The sequence below is a fragment of the Cupressus sempervirens genome, chromosome 8, assembly GCF_028749045.1.
Source record: "Cupressus sempervirens isolate cs-2001-9-10 chromosome 8, ASM2874904v1, whole genome shotgun sequence".
Taxonomy (NCBI): domain Eukaryota; kingdom Viridiplantae; phylum Streptophyta; class Pinopsida; order Cupressales; family Cupressaceae; genus Cupressus; species Cupressus sempervirens.
In genome coordinates, this window is record NC_143125.1 from 648,187,549 (window position 1) to 648,212,133 (window position 24,585).

The 24,585-nt window shown below is 35.8% G+C and overlaps 1 protein-coding gene across 1 annotated transcript; it reads right to left on the reverse strand.

Moving 5' to 3' along the window:
* Positions 1-21,794: 21,794 nt before the first annotated feature.
* LOC149544098 (uncharacterized) lies at positions 21,795-23,289 on the reverse strand. The gene has a single exon (XM_089798682.1). The coding sequence runs from the start codon at positions 22,974-22,976 to the stop codon at positions 22,077-22,079; it is 900 nt and encodes a 299-aa protein (XP_089654808.1). The 5' UTR covers positions 22,977-23,289; the 3' UTR covers positions 21,795-22,076.
* Between the last annotated feature and the right edge of the window lie 1,296 nt (positions 23,290-24,585).

The following is a 24,585-nucleotide window of genomic DNA, read 5'->3' on the forward strand; positions in this document are numbered from 1 at the left end:
AAATTAATACTTACATAAAAAAAAACTATATTAAATGCATTAATATTTAATTATTAAATATTAATAAAGATTATTATTAAAACATTATTAAATTTTAAAAAAAACATATTAAAATTTATTAATAAAAGTTTTAAATATTAATAAAAACCCTTTTGAATAACATTAATTTAATTAAAAATCGAATATATAAAAAAAATTGCGTAATTTTTTTAAGCCTGTCGGCTTATACACAAAGGCCGCCTGCGGCCTGCCACAGAGGACTGCGGTCGCGGGTAGTACTTTGTACTGCCGCTGCCGCAGTACTCTGCGGCAAGGACGGCAGAGCTGCCGGAGCGGTACGGGGGGGGTGTGGGTATTCCCGCCCCCTCCCAAAAATTTTTTATTATTATTATTTTTTTTTTTTTTAAGTTTAAAGTTTATTAATATTTTTTTTTTTTTTTTTTAAATTTGATCTCCGCATTACTCTGATAGAGAAACTATCGCCAACTATCCAAATTATCAATTTAAAATTTTGTTAAAAGAAGGGTGCAACACCGAGACTTCCCGAGAGGTCACCCATCTCAGTACTACTCTGGCTATAAAAAAAATTCGAATCCTTCCCAATCCAATCGTGTCTTCTTTAAGTTAGAAGATGAGGGTTCCTAAGTAAATTTATTTTTCTACTATTCATAATTTAACAACACCCTAACGTAGATACAGAACCAAAGAACAAGAGATTCATGCAATGGAACCCAGAGACTTGATTTTTCTTTAAAACACTCACGAAGAAAACAGGAATCTCAAATTGCATAATTTAACCAGTGATCAAAGCACAAGACCCTACCTGATTCTGATGCTAAAATGAAAACCCCGAGAATCCGCTCCTCTGAAATTCGCTTCTAAAAGTTGTCTCTCCAAAATTCTTTGTCTCCCCCTAAAATCCCAGTCCAAAATACGTTTTTTTTTTTTTAAATGAACCCCCAAAGTTGTGATAAGCAATTTCTCCTCAAATCGGGGCACTAATTGTGCATTTACCCGAGAAGACTCTTTGCACCACTCAGTTAACTCCAAATTAACCTTTATTATCTTTTCTTTTATTTTGCATTCAACTTTCATGCACATTAAGTTAAATTATTAAATAACTTTATTTAATATTCCACTTGACTTCTATTTTTAATCTTTATTACTTTTAATCTTATGCGCACTTTATGAAATTAAAGTAACATTATTATTTTCACTTATTTTATCTTTTAATAAATTTCTTTTATTTAATCTTATGCATAAGTCATGCGAACTAGAATCTTTTATTAAATAATTATATTTTCACTTTTTAAATTATTTTAGAAACTAAATTGATAAAAATATTTATTAACCCAAATAATAATAATATTTAGCATTTATTTAAAAATGAACTCTAAATATATTATTATTAAATTAACTAAATATTATCACGTTCTAAATTTAGACTTAAAGCTTTTATCTCCAAATTTAATTCCTTTCATTTAATTAATTTCTCAATTTAAATAAAAATAATAATTAAATATTAAAATGTCATAATAATCTTATATTAAATTAAATCATTAATTAATCATTTTAATTAATTTCTTTTATATTTAAACTCATGCTTAGATCATGCGATCTAGAAACCCTTTAATAATTTAATATCTTTTCCATTTTTAATTTATTTAAGAAACTTTAATTGATAAAATATTTATTAATTCAATTAATAATAATATTTAGCATTTATTTAAAAATGAACTCTAAATATATATTATTATTAAATTAAATAAATATTATCACATTCTAAAATTATACTTAAAACTTTTATTTCCAAATTTAATTCTTTTTATTTAATTAATTTCTCAATTAATTAAATATAATTAAATATTAAAATATCATAATAATTTTCTATTAAATTAAATCATTAATTAATCCTTTTAATTAAACTTAATTAATAGAAAATACATCAAGGACTCATAAAGCAACATATGAAAACCCATCATAGAAGAACACATACTAAATCAAACAAAAAGGGTTATAATCACGAAATAACATCATTTGATGCATTCGGAGGGTACTTAACTCAGATACTTGTCCTAATTATCAATTAGGACAATTGGCTAAAGGGTTTAGGATTTGGACTTAAGAGTTTATCTCCCCTCTCTTACCATTGAGATAAAGCGATAGGGTACGCTCATCCTGGCAATTCAGGGAAGTCGATACCCGGTACCTGCAACCTGCATAAAATTCACGCATGTACAGACACAATATTCTAAGCTAAACAGACAATGGCAAGAAGTGGTGCATCGTGTAGATCCCGACTAGCAGGTGACTACGACTCCCTTCCTTAACCACATCAGAAACACCATACATAAAGAAAACAAACACGCACACCATACACATGCAGTATGGGGTAAGTATCCATAAGAAAGCACGTGTGATAATAAACCATCTAACTAATCATCATCGATAACTGAAAATATTGAATAATCATCATACATGCATGAAATATAGAGTACCAAGTAATCTCATCATATAATAAACTGAGTGTACAACAACATCTGATAATCTCTAAAATAATAATACTAATCATCAAACATAAATTGGCCTAAAAGAGTTTGGCAAGGATGACAGAAATGCGACTTAGGGGCAGGCACTACAGGTGACACACGAGAAACTAAAAAAGTTCATATCTACATATTAAGATGACAAGTCTTTGACATTTTTGTCAAAGAGGGAGAAATACAAGAGTTAAATTGATCTTGAAGGGAGAAATACAAGAGATTGAACAAAGAGGGAGACATCCTAACACATGGTATGAGACGAAAATGTTGACTGCTAAGAAAGATAGTGTATCTATTGAGATCATCTACCTAGTAAGTGTTGGTAGTGGGCTAGCATCCCTTGCAGGATTTACGACATGGCTTAATTGTCTCCTATGGTTCTATAAGACTATTAGTTGTATCGAGCATTAACAATTCAATCTTTTGGTGCAATGGCAACCCTATCCTTTCTAATAATTAGTATCAAAGCTTGGTCACAGGTTCAAATCCTGCTAGCCATGGCGAGTGATGTTGGGAGGGGGATTGTTAGCAATGGGCTAGCGTCCCTCGCAAGATTTGCAACATGTCTTAACTACCTCCAGTGGTTCTGTAAGACTATTTTTTATATCAGGCATTAACAGGTTGATCTTTTGGTGCAACAAAAACCTTGTCCTTTCTAACAGTAAGAGGGAGATACAGGAGAGACTATAGAAGGGAGATATAAGAAGTAATTCATAGGGAGTTATAAGGATGACATAAAATAATTTTGTAACCTATTCAGTAGATGAAAGTTGTTGATAGAGGGAGAGATTTCAATACAAGGAATTATTTCCTTTTTGGTATTTTGTTGGTATTAATGTTTTAACTAAGTCAGTTTGGTTTTCCATCAATGCCAAAGAGGCAAATTGTTGAAGGATATTGTTGAAAATAGATTGATACAAGTATGATAAATATGTTTCAATCATTATTTTATCACTAATGTCAAACCTGCTATTTGCTGGTAAGACAACTGCTTATATGATTTAAGTGCTATCACTTGTTTGATTGATGAAGAGGATTTGATCAAAAAAATGTAACAAAAGCACCTAGAGGAAAGGTTGAGTTATGATATACAAAGGAGTGTAAGAATAAGCTAAGACAGTAATATCATAGTGCATTGATAATCTACTTAAGGCTACAAAGGTTGGTTACACTGAGCAAGTTTAGAAGAACAAGTTAAACAAAGTTTGTCTACCAAGCTTGATCGAATGGATAGTAGGTGCCAAGAAAAGTTAGTGCAAGCCAAGTAGAAAATTAGTTGGAGCTAAGTAAAATTTTATTTTAGTGTATGCCAATCAAAATAGTGGATGTCGAGTAACATTTAGTTGATGTTAAGCACTAGTAAACTTTAGTTCATACTAAGTGATTTTTCAAAGGATGTCAAGCAACGTAGTATGTGTCAAGCATCAAAAAAAAGTTAATGTTGAGTTCCAGCATTATTAGGAAGATTGTGTATTCAATGGATCTGAGCTGACAAGTTTTTTTTCTTGGATTATGTGAACCAGGTGGAAGATAAGATTGATGAGCTAGTGGCACAAAATTCATGGTAAACTATTTTGAGGCAAATTCAAAGAGGATTGAAGGAGAAGTTTCAAGAAGTGGTATGGAATGAGGGGTAGATTCATTGAATCATACCTAATCTATCCTAATCATAAATTAGATGATGAAGAATTGATTTCAAAAGATCTTAATTTTCTACTTATAGGGATGGCTGGTCAAGAGCAAGGATTTTCATGTACGAGAACCTAAGGAAGACAAGGAGTCAAGGGTATTGCTTCATGAAGTGACCTAAGTGAAGAATTTGTATTGGCATGTTAAGCAAGAAGGCTTAAAGGTATGAATACTTGAAGGGTGACCAAGCTATCAAAGTTGAAATGTGTGAAAATCAAGTAGAATGGAGGACTAAAATAGAGATCTATAATTTGCAAATGGAATTGTAAGTTGTTATCAGATGAAAGCCTTATTATTACTCTTTAATAATTGTATCATTCTAGGGTAAATCCTTTGGATTAAAGTTGACCTAATAGTCATTTGTAAATCCTTTAACCAAGTGACATTCCAAGTGAATGGTCTAAAGTCCTCTTACAAGGCTCACTCCTAATAGGGTGATTGAAATCCTTTAATAGGGTCACATTTAACAGTGTGTATTGTAACCTTTAATGGAGTTGGCCTTTTCTAGGGCATCACTTCAGACGAGTGAAAAAGAGTAGCATGTTACTAATGGTTTTTTCCAAATTGGGTTTCCACGTAAATCATTATGTCAAAAGTGTTGTTGAATTTGTTATGTTTCATGTTTACATTTTTGCAAATTGATTTCACAATAACGTACAAATTTTAAGTGAATGCATAACCTTATGGATGCATGCATGATGATAAATGTTTTATGGGTTCATTAAGCTATGAAAAGTTTTATATATACATTTGGACCTTGGATAACTGATTCACCCCCCTCTTAGTTATTCTAAAGAATTCCAACATCTATTGCCTTGCACTGCGTCACAACAAAATTAAAATTGGACTCAGAGTCGCACGTAGTAGTCTCAACTACAGGGGTTTGCCCAAAAGTAATTTTTATGATCTTATTAACTTATCAAAAGTTACATATATAGGCCTTCTCAAAATTCCTAGTTATATAGATGATTGCATGTGCAAAGCATTTGTGAATAGAATAAGCTAAAACTAGGACAAGCTTGAATCATTGTCTATTACAAAGACTAAAAAAATGCCATGAATGGCTATAAAAAGAGAGAAGAGAGAGAGAGTGACATATGTATGGAAGAACATCAAAACATCATGTCTTTCTTGTTGTAGCTTTAGGAGTAGATCTTTGTTCTCCTTTGTATTCTGGTTGAATTGGCTTGATGAAGTACTCCCGAGTGCAGATCTAATGCACTCCATTAATTTCCCTATTTGAGGCCTTTGGGACCTCCTTTTCTACTCTAAGTTCTTCCAACTTCTTTAATCTTCTTATTGCTACACTTCCACATGTTCACCATGGAGTCATGAACTGGGATGCCAAGATCCATTGTTCTAATCTAGAAGTCATCTTTTAAAAGCTCATGGAATCTGCCTTCCTTTTTTTGATCGGCGATCTCTACCAACATGTGGCCAGTAGCTAAATTAGTGGCTAATGTAGCAATTGTCTTCTACTTCTCAGTCTTCTTGGATAGTTGAGAAGAGGTGGCTTGCATGGTCAAGTCCTTTAATGGAGTTTTTTTTTCATATCTCCTCTTCTTCCTATCAATGTGTTAGAAATAGTAATCCACCCAGATCACTGAGAGGGGGGGGGCGGGTGAATCAATTATCCAATAAGTAAAACATTTATCCAGCTTAAGTAATCTTAACCATTCAACCAAAGTAAATACAAACCATAACAAGATGCACATAGACAATTACACCAGATATGTTAGCTAGGGAAACCCTTGATTAGAGGGAAAACCCTAGTGGGAATGATGCCCACAAGATGATGTATTAATATAAATATTCCTTGTTAGAGGATGGACCATATTAGGAGTCTATTACAACATTTAGTACATATGAGTCCCTACTAGGAGACTTTGAATCCCTGTTAGGAGATTCCAACTGTGTTAGGAGTTTTGCCAACCTTATTAGGAGTTGTAGAAGATAGAAGGACCCACTGTCCAAATAGCTTCCAGGGCAAGACCACTAAACTCATTGTCCAACTAATCTCTCAACTATTCCTTGAATAATAATCATGTGTACTGAGGTAAGAGCATACAACACAATGTTAAATTGTGAGCCTCTTATCAAAGAGGTCTTCGGTTTGAATCTACTTGTAATCTTGGCTTCGGCCTCTTATCAATCGAAAAAAAGAAAAAATCATGTGTACTATACTTTAACTTTCTTCCTCTATCCTTTCAACTGGACCAATCACTATCAAACCTTGTAAACTAGGTTATGGACCTCATACCCAAGTATCAATCTTTGGATCACACAATAAAACCTCAACAATGAAGTTTCCTTCACTTCCACTTAGCTCTACTTATCTTCACATTCCTCTCTTGTGCTTCTTACAATTATCTGAATACATCCATACATACTTCATCCATGATAAAGGAAACTGTCCTTCCTTTATACCGAATCCATAAAACAATTCCCTGAGTCGGTTGTTACACCTTCTCAATTAATTATTATAGGACCACATTAAGAACTCATTACACTTAGCGATTACATTAATCTTCCACCTTGCAACTTGAATAAATTTATGTACATGTAACATTATGACAAGTGAGCTTGGCCACATCATCTCCAGAATGTCTTCTTCGCATCTTTAAATTTGGCTTCTTAGAATAACAAATATGCTAAGAGATATAACAAGTTTACTAGAACATGCCTCTGTAAACTCTATCTCAAAACAGTCTTCACCAAAACTTGCATAACTTCTTCCAGAACTAATATCTTATGCTTCTGAGGTTAGCTGCATATACTAGACACTTAGTAGTATCTCTCTTTAACCTTGCTACTAAAAAATCTTGACAATCTATTCGTACCAACTTGATCTTTTTGTTGTTCTTTTGTTAGATACCATATAAAACGGCTACGTTGACATCAATGACAAACATAGTCATGAATGTAACATATCATCATTATAATGATCTAATCATATTTTTACACTACTCCCCCATAGGAATATCATCAACATTTATGCTTCTAACACAATGGTCTCTTTGATCCATGACTCTATAGAGAGAACATTGATAGCTAACTGCAAGGTAGTAGGATCGAATAGCTTCCTTTTTATCAAGAGATTTTGCTTGCTCTAGGAAGCAATAGGGAATGCAGAAACCTTGGTCACTAAGAGGGCCAAGGTATCCCCTTGCTAAGATGTGTCTTTCTCTTGGCCATCCATGAGGTTGGTGTCACCATCAAAATTGATGATTTGGACATGGGAAGTAGGATTCGCCACTAGTTTCTCTTATTCTTTCTCCTTGTCCTTATATCCTCTTTCTCCCCAACTTCCCCGGTGTCTAGAAGAGAGCCACCTCCGTAGGTAGGAGTGATTAGCACATTCTTCTCTAGAGGTTGGTCTCCACCTTGACCAATAGATTGTGATGGGTCTACAAATGTTGAAGTAGTATTTGTGGTGGTCATTGCTACAGTTGACCGAGCGGCTCTAGAAGATACTTCACCCATAGAACCAGTGCTCTCGGTCCTCTTCCTCCTCGCTTAGGTTTGTTCCACCCACTTATATGTTCTTTTGATTATTCCATGCATAAGGACCTCCACAGTGTCTATGATAGGACTTGAAGGCGAGGTAGACAAAAGTGGGGTGCCTTTGATCTTCTCATAGGATGTGGGATGCATGTAGGTTCCATCATTTGCAAGGTCATACACATCAACAGAGTTGTTATATAACATAATCTCACTAATTATTAGTCATGACCAAAATTTCTCTCAGGTCTAGTATTCATTGAGGCACCTAGATTAGAAGTCTTCAATATCTAGAACATGCTTGTATGCATATCCCAACTTCAAGTGATCCCTTACAAAGTTGACTAGATCATATTGAGGCATGAGCACCTCATAGTCTAGCAATTTGATCTTGTCCTCAAAACTCTTCACTAGATTCTCAGCATTAGATCTAGAAGCACAGGAATAGGGGCCAACCACTATGGGGAAGGGAATTTTGGTTATTTTCTTTACATTAGAACACAAGGTGTTTACTTCAAGAATCTGATGGCATAATTCAACTAGAACCACCTTGTCTTCTAGATATTGTGGATGTGTCTTAGGAAAACCATCATAAGCTCCTATCCACAAATAAAAGAAACTCATAAACTAATGAATGACCATCCAAATTGGCTAACAGCTAAGATTGCCTCTGGTGAGAATCTCCTTTCAAGGCATCCTTACAATTCCCAGAATATCCTCATTGTGAATAGCCTCATTGTGAAGGCCTCGTTCATGGCCACATACTCCTTGAAACTTCTTTACAGTTGCAAATGTGGATAGAATTCATAAACTTTAGTGCACTTGTCATAATTTTGAATGCTAGGGAGGTTGGGCCACATGTGATGGGTAGCCAAGTCATAAATTAGATAGGAGGACATGTAAAATTTCTTAAATCCTCTAGCCGAATTCAACCACAAGGCAAGCTCATCATAGATAATATGCACCTAGTTAATCTGCATATCCTCAGCACATATAGCTTGCACTAGGAAGAAATGGTGCTTGATGAACTCCAAGATCTCCTCTTTTCCTTTTAGTCTAAGTAGTAGAGCAAGAATATCCAATATCTCTCTTTTCAAATTTGTGTCAAACAAGGTCTTGGGAATTTCCCTCTTCTTCATGCAAGTAGTCTGGAACCATGTCCTCTACATGTATTCTCATCTAAGGGTCTTCATCTCATTGAACATAGATGTGAAAGAACCAAAATCAACATCATAGTACTCCTCTCACATAGGAATGTCAAATGTGGACTACATTAGTGCCTTGTTGATCGAGATGAGGATGAATTGATCAGGGACCAAAATCTGCTTTGTTTCCAAGTCGTTTCTCTTGATACATTCCCTCACAAGTTTTGGTCCATCCACTACCATTGGAAAACTAGATGCCTCAACCAACCTGCTTACTTTAATCTTTTGAGTGATTGGGTGAGAATTGAGTCTCCTATGGAGATCACCCAAATCATAGAACTTAAATGATGTATATGTTAGCTCTTGCAATTCACTTTCCAGGCCTATTAATTTATCATAACTAGTAGCTCTTATTGTCATTTGTTATGATTGCATGGGATATAGTTCTCGATAAATAGTTATTTTAATACATTTTAAGAAATCAATTGCAGGCAATTCTGATGAAATAGGTATAGGAATTAGAACGTTGGTACCACATGAACAAAATTAAGTTTGGCCAATGATTATAATGGTAGAATTTGCATTTACTTCAATGATCAATGGCTATTTGAACTTTTTGTTCATTTGCACATAAAAACTTGTATTTATGGAAGCTCTATTACTTTACTTAGAGTAAAGTGATAATACTAAAAATCACTTAACAAAACATGCCTTTAAGTTTCGTGGGCAAGAAAGAGAAAAATATCTTTTTCACAAACCCACTTTTCTTCTATTCAAAAAATTGCAACATGAGAAGTGATCCTTTGTTAGCTTATGCACTTCATTCTGTCACTTTCTACCTTAAGAAACACTTCATTTCCTTTATATCGGGATCACATTCTCACCATTGACTTTTCTAGAAGTATCTTTTGAGCATCTCTAAAGAATATCCACACTTTAAGGTGGTTTGTCTTTCTATTTTCAAAGATTTTGGAGAAGTGTCCTTTTTCATTACCCGAGGATGGAAAACCTCTTTCTAAGCAACATTTCTTGGAATTAAGTTAAGATAACAACACTTTACCCTTTAACCTCAACCTGATGGCCTTAGAGCTAGATCTCAAGCATGCATCACTGATTAAGACCCCAAAATAATTCATTCGACATCATGCTCTTATTGCTTGTATGTAAAGGCTTGGATTTCACATAAACCATTGCAGTTTCAAAAGTAGAACAAAACATCTTTGCTTTCATTAGTGTGAAGTGGAAAACCCATATATCCGCTCTTCCTTGTGAAGGTAAAACTTACCTCTGCAATATGAATAGGCTTCTTCCTAACTTTGATCCACATCTTTATGGGTCTTTCCATCATGCCATAATCATATACATAGCTTCTAGATTACTTTCATGGCTTCCTCTTTTCAGATATGCACTTGATTATGTTAACCAATTAGGAAAACCTATAGGAAAGAGAGATGTTGAAGCAAGATAGAAGATGGTGAAACATAGATAACTTACTTCTCATTGGGAAGAGACCAAAATACATTCCAACCATTCCTAGATCACTTAGACCTCTTGCACACTAGAAAAATAGAAAACCTACGCAACATGATTAGGAGACCCAGAAAACAAAGGAAGTGAGGTACTCAGGAAAGTTGAGAAGTAAGTAACCTAAAGGGTACTAAGAAATCACACTTGGACATAGACTCGCCTAAATACCAATGACTTTAAGATTTTCAAAGGTGGGACTAAAACTTGGCAACAAAATGATACTAGGTTGATGAGGAGGAGATCTAGATTTTTCTATCAAAAGATCTCAAGGAATTTGGGCTTGAGGAAGATTAGCAAGAAGAATGTTATCCTTATGGAGATTGTCTACTTTATATGGAGGGGGAGAAAGAAAATCTAAATTTTTGGAAGAGTATTCATCGAGAAAATGTCTAATATCCAGATCATGGATAATATTTTGAATATTTTGAAAAGAGTCAGATTCACTAGGTCTATCTATAATAGGTTTACTAGGAACTTAAGATTGAGTGGGGGGGATAATACTAGGAGGATTGACACTATGCTCACTAACAAATATTGTTATGTAATCTATGTAGTCCATGATTTTAGTTAAAACTTGAAGGAGAAATAGACATAAAACATTGATAATGGTCTTGAAATTATAGAGAATTATTATATCAGTTAACCTCATTATGTCAGATTCAATAATAGTATGAAGGAAGACAAACATAATAAAATGCAATAATCTATTATTCACTTCATGTGTTTGGTAAAGAGAGGTAAGAAGAAATGTGATGACATAAATAATTTTACACCAATCTAATTAGGGAGTTCCATGTTAACAAACACATAACTACATATCAAAGTAGGAATATGATAAGGACAATATCTACAATAATGCAAAAGAGATGCTCATAATAAAGTAGACCAAAAAAACACAAATAAGATCTAACTACCCAATCAAAAATTAGAAAGAATGAATGTGGCGGGTTAACCAAAATGTATAATAGAAAATGGTGAGAAATGCTAGGATGTAGGTCACTTGCCAAATTTGAGTACGCATTAGAATATCAAATCCAATCCTTAGACCAATTATCATTTACACAACCCAAATGGATAAAGGGATGTAAACGCAAGATCTAAATAATTAGTGGATTAGAGTATTCCTTGTACAAATAGAAATGTAATGTATATGCAATGTAAAGAAATGAAAAAAAAAATTCAAAGATATCAGGTCTAACATATCAAAGAAAGTGCTAAGGAGGAATGAGTATGATATACTCACCTTGAGAGTTCAAAGAGAACAAAACTTTAGATATGGAGAACACTATTAGAAAATTGTCAAAAACTAAAACTATTCAAGATTTGGGACCCTTAGACATGTACTTGTTGATTCATATATTTTCAAAGCTCTAGGAATATGATGGCTTTAGACCAAATTATAACTATTCCTCAAGGTATAGGTCAAATTCAACCTATACCCTAAAGTGCCAAAAATTGTGGGGCTCTATTTTGTGTTTGTTATTGGTTCCAAAACTCTAAAATTTAGAACTAAAACTTTGACACATGTTCCTACACACCACAAAGAAGGGAAATTGTTGTGGGGGAGGGGCTTGCCTCAATCAAACCCCTATATTGAAATTAACCTTGAATTGAAATTAATGAAAGAAGTGCTTTCACATAGTAGAGATCAGATCCTAAACAATAGAGTATATCATACCATGTAGATGCAATTGTACATAAAATGGGATCAAGTATGTTGATGCTAACTTTTCACTCAATAAAAAACCCAAAACAAAACCTCATGTAGTAGTAGTAGTAGTAGTAGTAATTCACCTTAATGTTGAGTTGAGGAAGAAGATAAAGACTTGAATGGATGAATGTAAATCTCCTTCATTTATTGCAAACTCCTTTTCTTGACCTTTGACGGCAAAAAGAGCTAGATCTATGGAAGGAAATTCTTGAGTGCTTGAATGAAATTGAATGGATGCCTTCAATAGATTCTTGAATATCTTGAGTACATAATAACTTGCTTGCATGTAGATTGTGTATTGTGGATGTCAAAATGAGATGAATAAGTCTTTTTCTTTACATATTTTGAGGGTTAGAATTAAGAAGTCAACCACAAATTTGGGAAAAAAAATAGTTTATCAAAATGGGTTTGATCCCTAAAGGTAAGAACAAACTCCTGAGGTATATGTCGACTCAATTCAACCTATACTTTCTATAAGTCAACTCAATCTAACCTATAGCCAAATGGACTTTGCATGATCACGAGAGATCCTAAAGTTTGAGATTTAAATATGTGGTTGATTCTAATGATTGATTTGAATTTTGAGTAAAATAATGTCTAAGAGAGAAACAAATTATGTGAGTGGTTGGATAGATGTGAAATTATGCATAAAAATTAGATTCAGATGAGATTTTTTAGCGAAATTGAAGGAGAAGTAAGACCTTGACTTAAATTAGGCAAGAGCCTATAGTACAACGATAAATTGTAAGCCTCTTATCTAGGATATCTTAGGTTCGAGTCTACTCGAGCTTGATAAATAATTATCATAATTAACCACAACACATAATAATAATTCATCTGGACTTCGGCCTCTTACAGATCAAAAAATAAAAATACATTGACTTAAATTAAATGTGGAATTAGGTGTAATATGAGGTCCTAACATAAGAAACAAACTAAAGTGGACCAAAATATAATCCTAAATTAAACTAAAAGTAAGTGCTTACTTTTTAGGACTACACATAGTTACTATTGTTTCAACAATCAGACTATAATTTATGTTAAAAAAATCAACAACAAACTTATAATAATTGCTAACTATTTAGACTAAACATGCAACTAAACTTTCTAAATAACAAACACATTCAAAAGTTGCCAACCCCATGGGACGATGTGTGCCTGGTTCTCATGAGATATCTGACACTAGATGGCAGGTTCGATGTTTGCTACTACTACCATTTCCCTTTGTTAAACCATTTAGGAATAGGGATTTCATTTCTATCCCATTTTTTCTTCTACATTCTCTTGAGGATATGGTAGCTGATGTTAGGGAAAAGAGGAATAAAGGGCATAACTTTACCATAATCCATCAAGGCCTAATTTTTTTCCTCTACCAATTCCACCTTTCCTTGTGCCCCCCTAGGGTGGTGGTGGTTGACAACCAGTGCCACCGCCAAAATTCACCCCCGAGCACCAATACTGGTACTAAAATTCATACCCCCCATCCCTCCCCTAGCTGGGAAAACAAGAAAAAGAAAAAACTTGATACAGCTACGGAACAAAAGGGCAACAAAAAGATAAAAGTTGAAAAACCTATTGAGGTGGAAGAGGAGGATTCGGAGGAGGGGGTCGGGGGTAAGGCTAGGAGGAGATCTGGAAGACTTGCCCAATCCCAAGCAAGGTGTAAATAGAAATCCAACAGATTCAGAGTTGAGGAGGTTGAGGAGGAAAGCAAAGAAAATAATAAAGAAGAAAGGGAGGAGGAAGACAATTCTAATTCTAAAAGAGAAGAAGGAAAGGAGGTGGTGGAAAAAAGTATTAACTCAGAGGATAATTATGTTGAAAATGCTCAGACTCAGGTATCAACTAGCAATTTTGCTACCACGGAGATCACACATGTGTCTGCTAGCTTCACCCTCTAGCCCATAACGTTATGTGAAGAGTGTAGCAAAGTGGACCCCTCCCCCATAACTATCTCATCCCTGGCTAAGGAAAAATCTAAGATTTCTACTAATCCAAGGGTTTTGCAGGATGATATCCAAGTACAGAAAGCTAAGGAGGAAGCAAAAAAGGTGGAAACGAATATCAAGGAAGAGACCGAGGAGCAAGTGGAGGTGCATGCCAATTTGGATAAGAGGGTTAAAATTTTAGAGCAAGGATTCTTTACCTTCTCTAAATTTTCCCTCAAAGTCACTCACATTGCGGCCACCACCCTCCAGCTGCTGGCATAGGAAAAGGAAGATATTGGGATGGATATGGAGGACCATAAGGTCCTCTTCAAATTCCTTGTTGATGACTAGTCCTGGATTTTTCTGGCTGTGAAGGGGAAGGAGAAAAAATAAAATTGAGTTTTTTAGTTTAATGGGATCCTCGGATCCAAGACTTTTATGTTATTCTACTATTTCTAGTTTTGCTGGTATCCAGCTGTATCTAAGACTTGGATTGGCTTGATATGCCAACAGTTATTTTGATGAACTTCCGTAGTTGTTAGATCTTCTAGACTTTTATTTTTGTTTAGTTGTTCTTAGTATTATGCTAGTTAGTTACATGCATAAGGATTTGTGGTTTTGTGAAGCTTTAGTTAGTTTTATGTTTGTTGTTGGTCACTGCTGATAATGTGCTAGTTACCAACTTTTTGTTTATAAGGATCGACCCCCTTATTTTTAATCGCTTTTTATATCAAAAACAAACACATTCAACAAATCTACAATTTATTTATTAACTTTTAGTTAAACTTATTAACATATATAAAGTTTAGTCAGTACCATACTTAACACTCCCCTTAAAAAACCTAAATTTTGATAAAATCTTAAATATATCTCTACATAAAACTCCTATATATATCTCTACATAATATATCTCTACTTAATAAAAGCTATCATAAAACAATCAATGCAAATTATGTAGAAAGCTATCATTTATTTTAAAACACTTATAACCTGTCAATAAGAACTACTCCCCAAACTACGAGGAGATTCACTTAGCTACCTAATAGGTCTACCTTATAAGTCATATGCTTTGCATTGGCAATATGTATATTGTAATAGCCTCTATTGAGTCTTTTGAAGCATACGGTCAAATAAAAATATGTACATGTCTATTGTAGCTTTTCCACACAAAGGAAAAGACGCATCACATAAACAAATCAAAAAACTAATCAAACCTAGCCTTTCACATTTGTCATCTCTCTGCACTTCAAATGCCAAATATAAAACATTAAATACCAATACCCACATCCTCAAAAGGTGACATTTATTTACAATTATCTTGTAGGGAGTTTTTTGTGCGGGAGAAAAGTGGAGACATGGTCCATGGAGTCGCTTCTTTCATGGACAATCAGAATCAACAATTATGAAACGGCAGGCAATAACCCATTGATGACAGGTGTTTCAAACACCACATTATTATATATATGAAAAATATACCCTTTATAATTTGAATTGTGTATGTTTCCAATTGACATTTGTAATTCCAATTATTATATGCATCGAGGATGTTGTCAATTGTATTATATATTCCAATTGCTGATCTATATAATGAATGGACTAAAAGTAAATTTATTTGTTATATTGTGAATGTTCATGGATTGTAGATAAGAACCATCTTTCATCTTAATGATAAATTATGGGATTGATTTGAAATATTGGTAAAATTATTATACACGGTTAAATTTACAACAATAACAAATGAATATTTGTATGGATTCTGGCAATCTAACAGCATTGATCTAAAACATTTCAAGTGATTATTTTTATATAATGTCAATTAATTGATATTACAAGTTTCTAGTTTTTAAACTATGTATATTTTTCAATTGACGTGTTTTCTTACCCATTTCAACATAATTTGAGTGTCGATGACATGTAATAAATGTGATCAAAGTTTCTCGATTGACATGTTATTTTTGAGAAAGCTCATTATATACATTGAGAATGAATATGATCTAAAATTTTGACCAGAAAATATATTGTCAACTAATTAGCTGACACTATAACAAAAATAAAGGCTAAGATAGTAATGTTAGGTTGAAAACTCTCTTCTAATGCATTGGCTTTGTTTTTAAAAAAGGTCTAGAGTTTTCTAATTGCGCTCATTTTTACATGGTCGAGATTTTAATGGTATATCAAAAACTATCTTGCAATGTAAAGATAGTGCTGGCCTAGATTTTGGTTAAGAAAAAGGTTTGAGTTTTCTTACCACACTCATTATATGCATTAAATGATGATGGCATGCAATAGATGTAATATGAAATCTTGACTAAAAAGACATAATATAGATTGATTCAATGATGCCACAACAAGATACAAAGGCTAAGATTTTAATGTCAGATTGAAAACTATCTTGTGATGTGAAGGTGATGCTAAGATGAATTTTGTTTTACAAAAAAAGGTTTTTTTTTTCTAATCACACTCATTATATTCATTGAATGTTGATGGTATGTTATGAATGGATTCAAATGTTGACTAAAAGACGTGTTGTCAACTAATTAGCTAACAACTTGAAAAGTTACTAGGGATAAGATTTTAATGTTAGTTTAAAGACTATCTTACAATGTGAAGGTGATATGGGCCTAGATTTTGTTTTAAGAAAAAAGCTTTATAAATTTTTAATCACACTTATTTTATGTGTTGAATTTTCATGGTATATAATTAATGTTACTTGAGATATGGAGTGAAAAACATACTAATTGATTAATTAGTTGACATTGCAACAAGTTACAAAGAATGATATTCTAATCTTAGGTAGAAAACTATCTTACAATGTGAAGGCAATGCCATTCCTAGCTTTTGTTTAAGAAAAAAGATTTAGATTTTTATAGCCATGCTCATTTCATGTTTGAATGCTTATATAATGGGTGACTTGAAATATTGACTAAAAACATATGCTATTAACTAAGTAGCTAACATTGTAACAAGTTATGGAGGCCAAGATTAACGATCTTGTGATGTGAAGGCAATGTTGGCCTAAATTTTGTGTAACAATTTAAAGTTGAGTTTTTTATGGACATTTTTAATACACTCACTAGATAAATTGAGTGAATGTAGTGAGTGTGACTCAATTGAAAAATATACTATTGGTTACATAGTAATACAAATTTCTAGCATAAGTTATGTATATTTCTCAATCAACATTTCTTATCACACTTGTTATATACATGAAGTGGTGTTGGTATGTATTGAGTGTGATCCAAGATGTCAACTAAAATATACTATAAATTAGTTGCTAAATACTATTGATACAAAATATCAATTGTAGATATTTTTCAATCAATATTTGTGATCACTCTTTTATGTTGACCATTGATGATATAGGGGAAAGGGTCCAGTATTTGAGTAAGTTATGTTAGTATGTGATAAAATACTCAATATTTTTAACAATATTGAACCAATACTTGTGATTTCTAAATTGTCAGTGTTGATAATTACTAGTCAAAATTATATGCATTATTTTACTTAGAACCAAAAACAATAAATCATGTGATAACACGTGAGCACACCAATAAAACACAACTTAGTGCGCACTATGTGTCTCACTTTTTAGACACCTTGATATAAAGAATATTGTTGTTTTCTACTTATGCAAGATTGTGTGCAAACTTTTAACACAATCTTTCATAGAAGCATAAAGTAACATTTCATTGAAAGATATATGGAGATCCTTCTTATTTAAATTCAAATCCAAACTATTGGAGTGGTCAAACCGCTTTTTGTCTACGATTGGTCATATCCAAGTGGCTAATAAAATTCTCTTATTTAAATTCAAATAGTCATTGTTGGTAGATCTTGGAGTACATTTCAGTATAATGATAAGCTTCTCCTAGCCCCATTTTTAAACTTCATGACTCAACTCCTCTCAATTATATTTGGAAGGCTTGGCAACTTGTTTTTAGTAAAGTTACCTTGGTACAATCAGTCCTTTAGCCATGGATCAAATTTTGCCACTTCTTCAATATGGTGGAACAGATTAATCCAAGAAAATGGCATCCCTATAGTGAGGATTCCTAGGTTTTAAGCTAAGCACATCTTCAAGAAAGGCATTCAGGTATTCAAGGATTTCCGAGTTTCTACAAACTTAACTTGAAAATCGTGGCCCCAACTCAAACAATGTTCTAATCTAAGTTGCACAGATAAGGTGGCAGTAAGAAAACTCCAAAAACTAGTTCCCCCTAATCTCTTTATCCTTATTTCTTCTAACAGTCAGTCAGTTTTTTAAGGATTAGAGATGGTTTGATGGAAGTAGTATTAGAGTCTTCCCTCTCAAAGTTTTGTATGAGAAGCTTGTACATAACTTGGCCATCTCTCATTGTCTCAACCAAAGGTGATGCTCAATTACAATTTACTGCTTGGAAACTCCTCCGTGCCAAGCTTCCAGTGGACTCTCGTCATAAATTTTGCATTCATTTGCCACGCTGATAAAACCTCCTTACCTGTGTTGTTCAATTCTTCATGGTCATGTAAATATGCTCTTTTCGGATCCTCCCCTACTCGTAGACATGATTTCTAACTCCTGCAAGTTGATTATTATTAAAAATATTTGGAAGATTTGATGTCAAGTTTTCTTGTCCCATTGGAAATAGAAACTCAAGTAATATGCTCTAATTTGTTAACTTTAATGACTTGGCTTTTTCCCTCTGTCCAAGACATCACAACTAGTCTACACGCTAAAAAACTCCATGCATAGCTACAAAATAAACTCAAGACAACCCCTTGGTTCACTTTAGATTTGCCTTTGAATCAAGCATAGAAAAGACTCAACAAGATGTGATTTCTACTTCATTGGCAGATTGGATCATGTTTTGGGGAACACCATATCATGTTATTTTGTTGGTTGCTCTTTCGCTGGAATTATTCAGTTTATCCCAACACTGCTACAACTATGATTAAGTTTGATGTAATGAGCATATCCTCATAATTATGTTTTAACGATATTATTGCATATGCTCTATTTTTTGAAAATTATGTATTTTTTATTTTTGATTCTTTATCCAATAAAAAAAAACATTTCATGAATGAAAATATATTATTTGTAAATCATGATTTCAAAGTTGTTAGTGTTCACAAGTAATTATGATAATTGAATGAATTGTTTCCCTTAAATCTAAAAAACAATAAATAATATGATAATATGTCAAAACACACTTAGGATACTGGTCTCACTTATAAGAAGTCCTCTTGCACACCTTAACAAAAAGAATAGTATGTGATGTCATCTTAAATAATGAAATTTTTTTAAAATTACATAGAATTTTGAGAAAAGCCAAATGAAAGATTAAATGACTCACACTAACAAGTCAGAAAGGCCAAGAATTTAATGCTAGGTTGAAACCATCAAAACCATCATGCGATGTGAAGGCAATGCCGGCCTAGATTTTTTATTAGTATAGTTTTCATGGGAGCCGTCAGCGTCCTGGCATTGATTGGCGGACGGCCTGGGCAGCCCATGGGTTTACGCGGAACGCTGCTTCTTCCCTTACCCCAATATGTGTCGTCTTCGGCAGTTAATAACAGATGGCGTTTGCGTTGTTTTGTGCTGCAAAATGACCGACCGCGTGAGAGGCTTCCGACACACACAAGGAGAGCCATTGTTGTCGCCGCCCGCCAGTGAATCCACTTTCCCATTTATTGTTATTGTTTTCTTAGCGGTGCAATCACGGCAACCGCCGGCCCCACCTCAATGGGGAGGCGGCCACTTTCAGTCGGCCCCACCACACCATTATTATATTTTATTCATTCCTCCCTTTCTCCGGTCAATTTCCAACCGCCCTTGGCCGGCGGGCAATCCGGCCGGGAACTTTAGTGTCGCCGGGAAAGTCGGCCTGTCAAGAAACAATAGAAAAATAAAAGTAGCGTGTGCGGTTAATGACTGGCAGGTACGCACGTCGCAATCAGCGGCGACGCCCGCGGCGCGCAGTTGTGCCACCCCTGCTTCCAGGCGGCGCTTTAAACTATTTTTATATTGGGAAATGCCCAAAAAGAAAATGTGGTGTCAGTCATACACGAAACGTATGCGGCACTGCCTTCCCACATCATCATCACCATCATCTCTTATCGAGACATCGCAGCCGTCGATGCGCTCCGGTTTCATCCATGTATGTGAAGTTGGAGGATGATATGCCGACATCCCGGGGGCCTACGCGTGGGGCTGCTGCTGCCGCCGTATGTATCTAAAGCTGATTAAATGAAAAGGAGAGTATATTCATAGCGATGGGAGTATACATTTATACGCAGTGGGGCCCACCCCTGACATCATGCCGGACTCCTTCAGACTCCCGCCAACTTTCTAGTATTTATCGCACGTAACGTTGCAGAGGATAAGAGGTCGCAAACCCCATCGTTCTAATGCGTCCAGCATTTGCGCTCCCCTAAAAATACGCGTGCGGGCGGGGCGGTTGTCGACCGGGAAACAATCGCCAGTTCCGTGAGCTTTGTGCGAGCGAGTAGAGAGCAGTTGGTAAGCTCAGTCAGTCCTCCACTGAACCGATTCTTATTCCCTGCCGTCAACATCAGGTATATACACACAAAATATATGTCCAGTATTTTGTTTTGTCCAAGTCAAAGGAGGTCGACGGTTCAAAACGTAGAGCGGACAAGGGTGGGGTGAGGGACGGATAAATGGAAAAGAAGAGTTACCAGGTCGATCGTTCGAATCCCAGATGCGCCGTGTCCGGCATTCATTCGATTGGTGTGTGTTGCACACAAAACGTAATTGCCGTGCGGTTCAGTGAGATTAAGGTGGGATCCATTTTTAGCAGTCCAGCTAGGAACCTCACAAACGACGATTCCGTGGATTTCCGGAGTTCGTAAATTTATGGACCCCTCTCAACTCACGATATTCTAAGCTGCGCTCCAGGCGCTTCAGATATGGACAGTAATGAATTTATGAATGGAGATTTATCAAGACGTAATGCAAATAATAAAAAATCTTTCGCACAGATTTGACATAATGATAATAATAATCATACAGAAACGCTTCAAATTGATCGTCTTGTCGCCAGGATTTGATGAAAATATTCGAATGTCGCAGGATTGATGAAAATATTCGAATGCCTGCGTATCTTTAACGAAAAATAAGCACGCCGCAAGCACAATAAATTATTTTCTGAAATAATCTTTCGAAAACTTCATCGAAGAGAGAAATTTTCGAATGCCTGCTCATAGATAAAAACGACATGAATCTAATTTTTTGTTCTGAAACAACTTTCGTAAAATAAGATCGCCGTGCACTTGAAATTATTTCTGAAACAACCTTGGAAATTTCCATCTTAAGGACAGAAATACTCGAATGCCTGCTCATGCTTTAGGTGGGAAAAAATAACGATGCTGAAACAACTTATACTTAAAGTTTCCATCTAAATGATGAAAATAAACGAAAGCCAGCCGAAGTTTGTTGAAAATAAGCACTCTTTACCCGGAGTTCAAACTTCTTCTCTGTATCAAGTTTTTAAAAATGTTTCCAGATAAATATGATGAAAATAATCGAACGTCTGCCTAAATTAAACAAAAGAGCGTCAAGATTTCAAAATTCTTCTGAGACACCTTGCTCAAAAAAATTTAGATGAAAATATTCGAACGCCTGCCCCTGTTTAAGGAAAAAAAGAACGAGATGAATTAAAACACACTTTACGGAGACAGCTTACTTGAATTTCCATCTAAGTATAAACAAGATATACACAGATAAGTCGAGAAATCCGTAAACGAGTTGTGCCTGAAAAAAAATCTCCATTGAAAATTTCAGCGAAAATACAAAAGGGAACGCCAGTCTTTCTTGCCTTGGCTTTAAATAGAAAAGTATTCACAGAAGAAAATGCAAAACTAAGCTCGTCGAAAGCACGAGAATGATGAGGTATTTTACAGCCGCATAGTTATCGCTGTGTTCAAAAGGAACATGATCGTGTTCAGGCTGCCATGGCTCTGAACTTTAAAGGTAAACGAAAAAAATAAAAATATTTAATCTAGAACGCCAAAATTCGAAGCCTCCGCCTCAATCTGTCGGTGCGGGAAGATTGAGGTCAAAATCCTGAGTTTTCTTGGCCTCGGCGTCGACAACGACAGACGAGGAAGAATCGCAGTCGCTATGAATAGTCCTCGGCTCCACCTCCGTCACAGCTCCACTTCCTTTACTCAACATCAACCACCGCTCCCTGCCATTACACCCTTCCTCAAGATCACTCACCGGACAAATCTTCTGCTTCTTCTCCGGCCGAGACGCGATGCCTTCAAAGATCAGCAACTTTCCAGGAATCTTCGCCTCGGGATAGCACTCAAAAGGGTTATTACTCACCACGCCTCCATTAAAGCTCTCCTGCGGCCGCAGACCGAGGCGAAAAGGCTTCACATCCTGGCCGAAATCAGGGCTGGAAATATTCAAATCAAAGGCTCTATTTTCCACAACAGGAACAGCTCTCCCAAAGTAAATTGGCTTCCAGCCATGAGCCACAGTAACTCCGCCAAAACTGGCGCTATTACTGCTAGCTCCAGCGGCAGAATCCAAATGCTTACCACTGTAGAAGCTCCTCCACGAAGAACAGTCTGAAGGTGAAGACCCGCTGGTTCGACCTACAACAACACTCCGGGGATTCGACCACGAATCAATAGTACTACTCGGACTACTATTACTCTGATTGACATTATTTCCACTGCAATCCCTCGCAGGAGCGCTGAAATTCGTCTTCGCCTTGGCTCCCCTCAGAGCCCTAGCCGCGTTATCATAAGCCCTCGCAGCTTCCTCGGCCGTATCGAAAGTTCCCAGCCAAACGCGAGTCTTTTTCCAAGGGTCTCGGATCTCCGCAGCAAATCGACCCCAAGGCCTTCTCCGAACCCCTCGAAAATGCACCTCTTTCGCCGCCTGCGCGCCGCTCTGAAGCTCCTCTCTGGCAGCCATGGCGGAACAACAACAACAAACAGCAAACAGCAAACCCTAGCTAAACTTGCAGAAAAAAAATTCACCCAGAGAAAGTGAAGGCAAGTTGTAGACAACAACCGGGAGCGCTTTAAAGGACGGGAGCTGAAGGAAGGTGGACGTGAAGGAAATATTTATGATTGCAAATTGGGTAAGGGAGGTGGACGAGGTTTATAGGGGGTCCGACAGAAAAGTCCGGCGGCTGCGCCGGCGGGGATCTGCCGGCCGGGCAGGTGCCGGCAGATGGGCCTGGGGAAACTGAACGCCTGCCCGTCCCTGCCCGCGCCTGCCCCCACCGCCGCCGGATTTGGACGGCAATCACCACACCGACGAACTTAACTTCCCATTTCTTTACCATTATCTTTTTAATATCATATCCATTAAAATCTACGGCCGGCGCGGCCTGCAGAGAGAGGAGAGAGAAGAAAAGAAAAGAAACGAAAGGTGTTGGGACGCGCCGCGCGCCTGACGGCGCCGTCTGCTCCGCCGTCCGGCCTCCTGCCGTGGGCCCACCCGACGTGACCGCCCACCTTTATTACACTAATCCTCTAATTAGTTCGTTAAGGAGCCGTTTGTTTAGAGTTGTCTACGACCCGTCCACGTAAGCAATCACTGCTTCCCATGCAAGAATGCGTGGACGTCGGGTGCAAAATAGGGTTTCCGTTTCGTGCGGAAGGAAAGCAAAAAAATGTGGAAGGGAGAACATGTGGGTGCATTATTGTTGCTGTTGTGTATGCAGAAACGAAGGCATATGAAAATGTTTGTTGAAGGGAAGGAAGAAAATAATAATAATAGTAAGAAGAAGGACGAGTCCAACGGCCGTCGGAGGCACACGTGAGGTTCAATCGAGTCTTGTGAAGCAAACCATTTTATTCCCCCCGCCCCACCGCTAAAGAAAGCAAAGCTAAAGCGTTTCACCTTTCAATTACTGCTAGGTACCGTATGTCTCCCATTTTTTAAAGATTATTATTCTGAATCTTTTTTAATATTAGCTTTGGGTATTCGGTGGTTTGTTTTTGTTCTAGTACAGATAGTTCACTTGCCCAAATTTGTCTAGGGTTTGTACTCTTAGGTACATGGAATAGTAACATCTTTTTGGTAGCAACGTGAATGGCAACACCTATCGAGGCAATGAAAGCATTTGCCATACATAGGAGGAAGACTTAGTGTTTTTTTGAGAAGTTAAAAAAAATTATATGAAAAAAACTATTTTCTTAGGTGGATAGCCACTACCAACTTGAATGGCCTAATTTAGGAGAAAATTGTATGGTTAAGGATATTTGTGTAGTAGTAGTATTATTTTTATGGGTGATCTCTTACCTAACTCTAATGTTATTCTCAACATAGAATAGTACACAAGTATGTGTATGTACAACAATCAAAATTTGCATTTCCTGTACTATCTTCATTGGAATGATTCTCATTATCCACCTTAACAATGCTGCAAAAATGCAAAAAAGTCAATGGACACACATTATGTTATGTAGATTTTTGCAATTGTGACATATTTTGTGGAGAATAACTAAAGCTATGTTTTACCTTTGTGAGTGTCGCTTGGGTGTAATAAGTAAATCAAATTTTGAATGCCTGA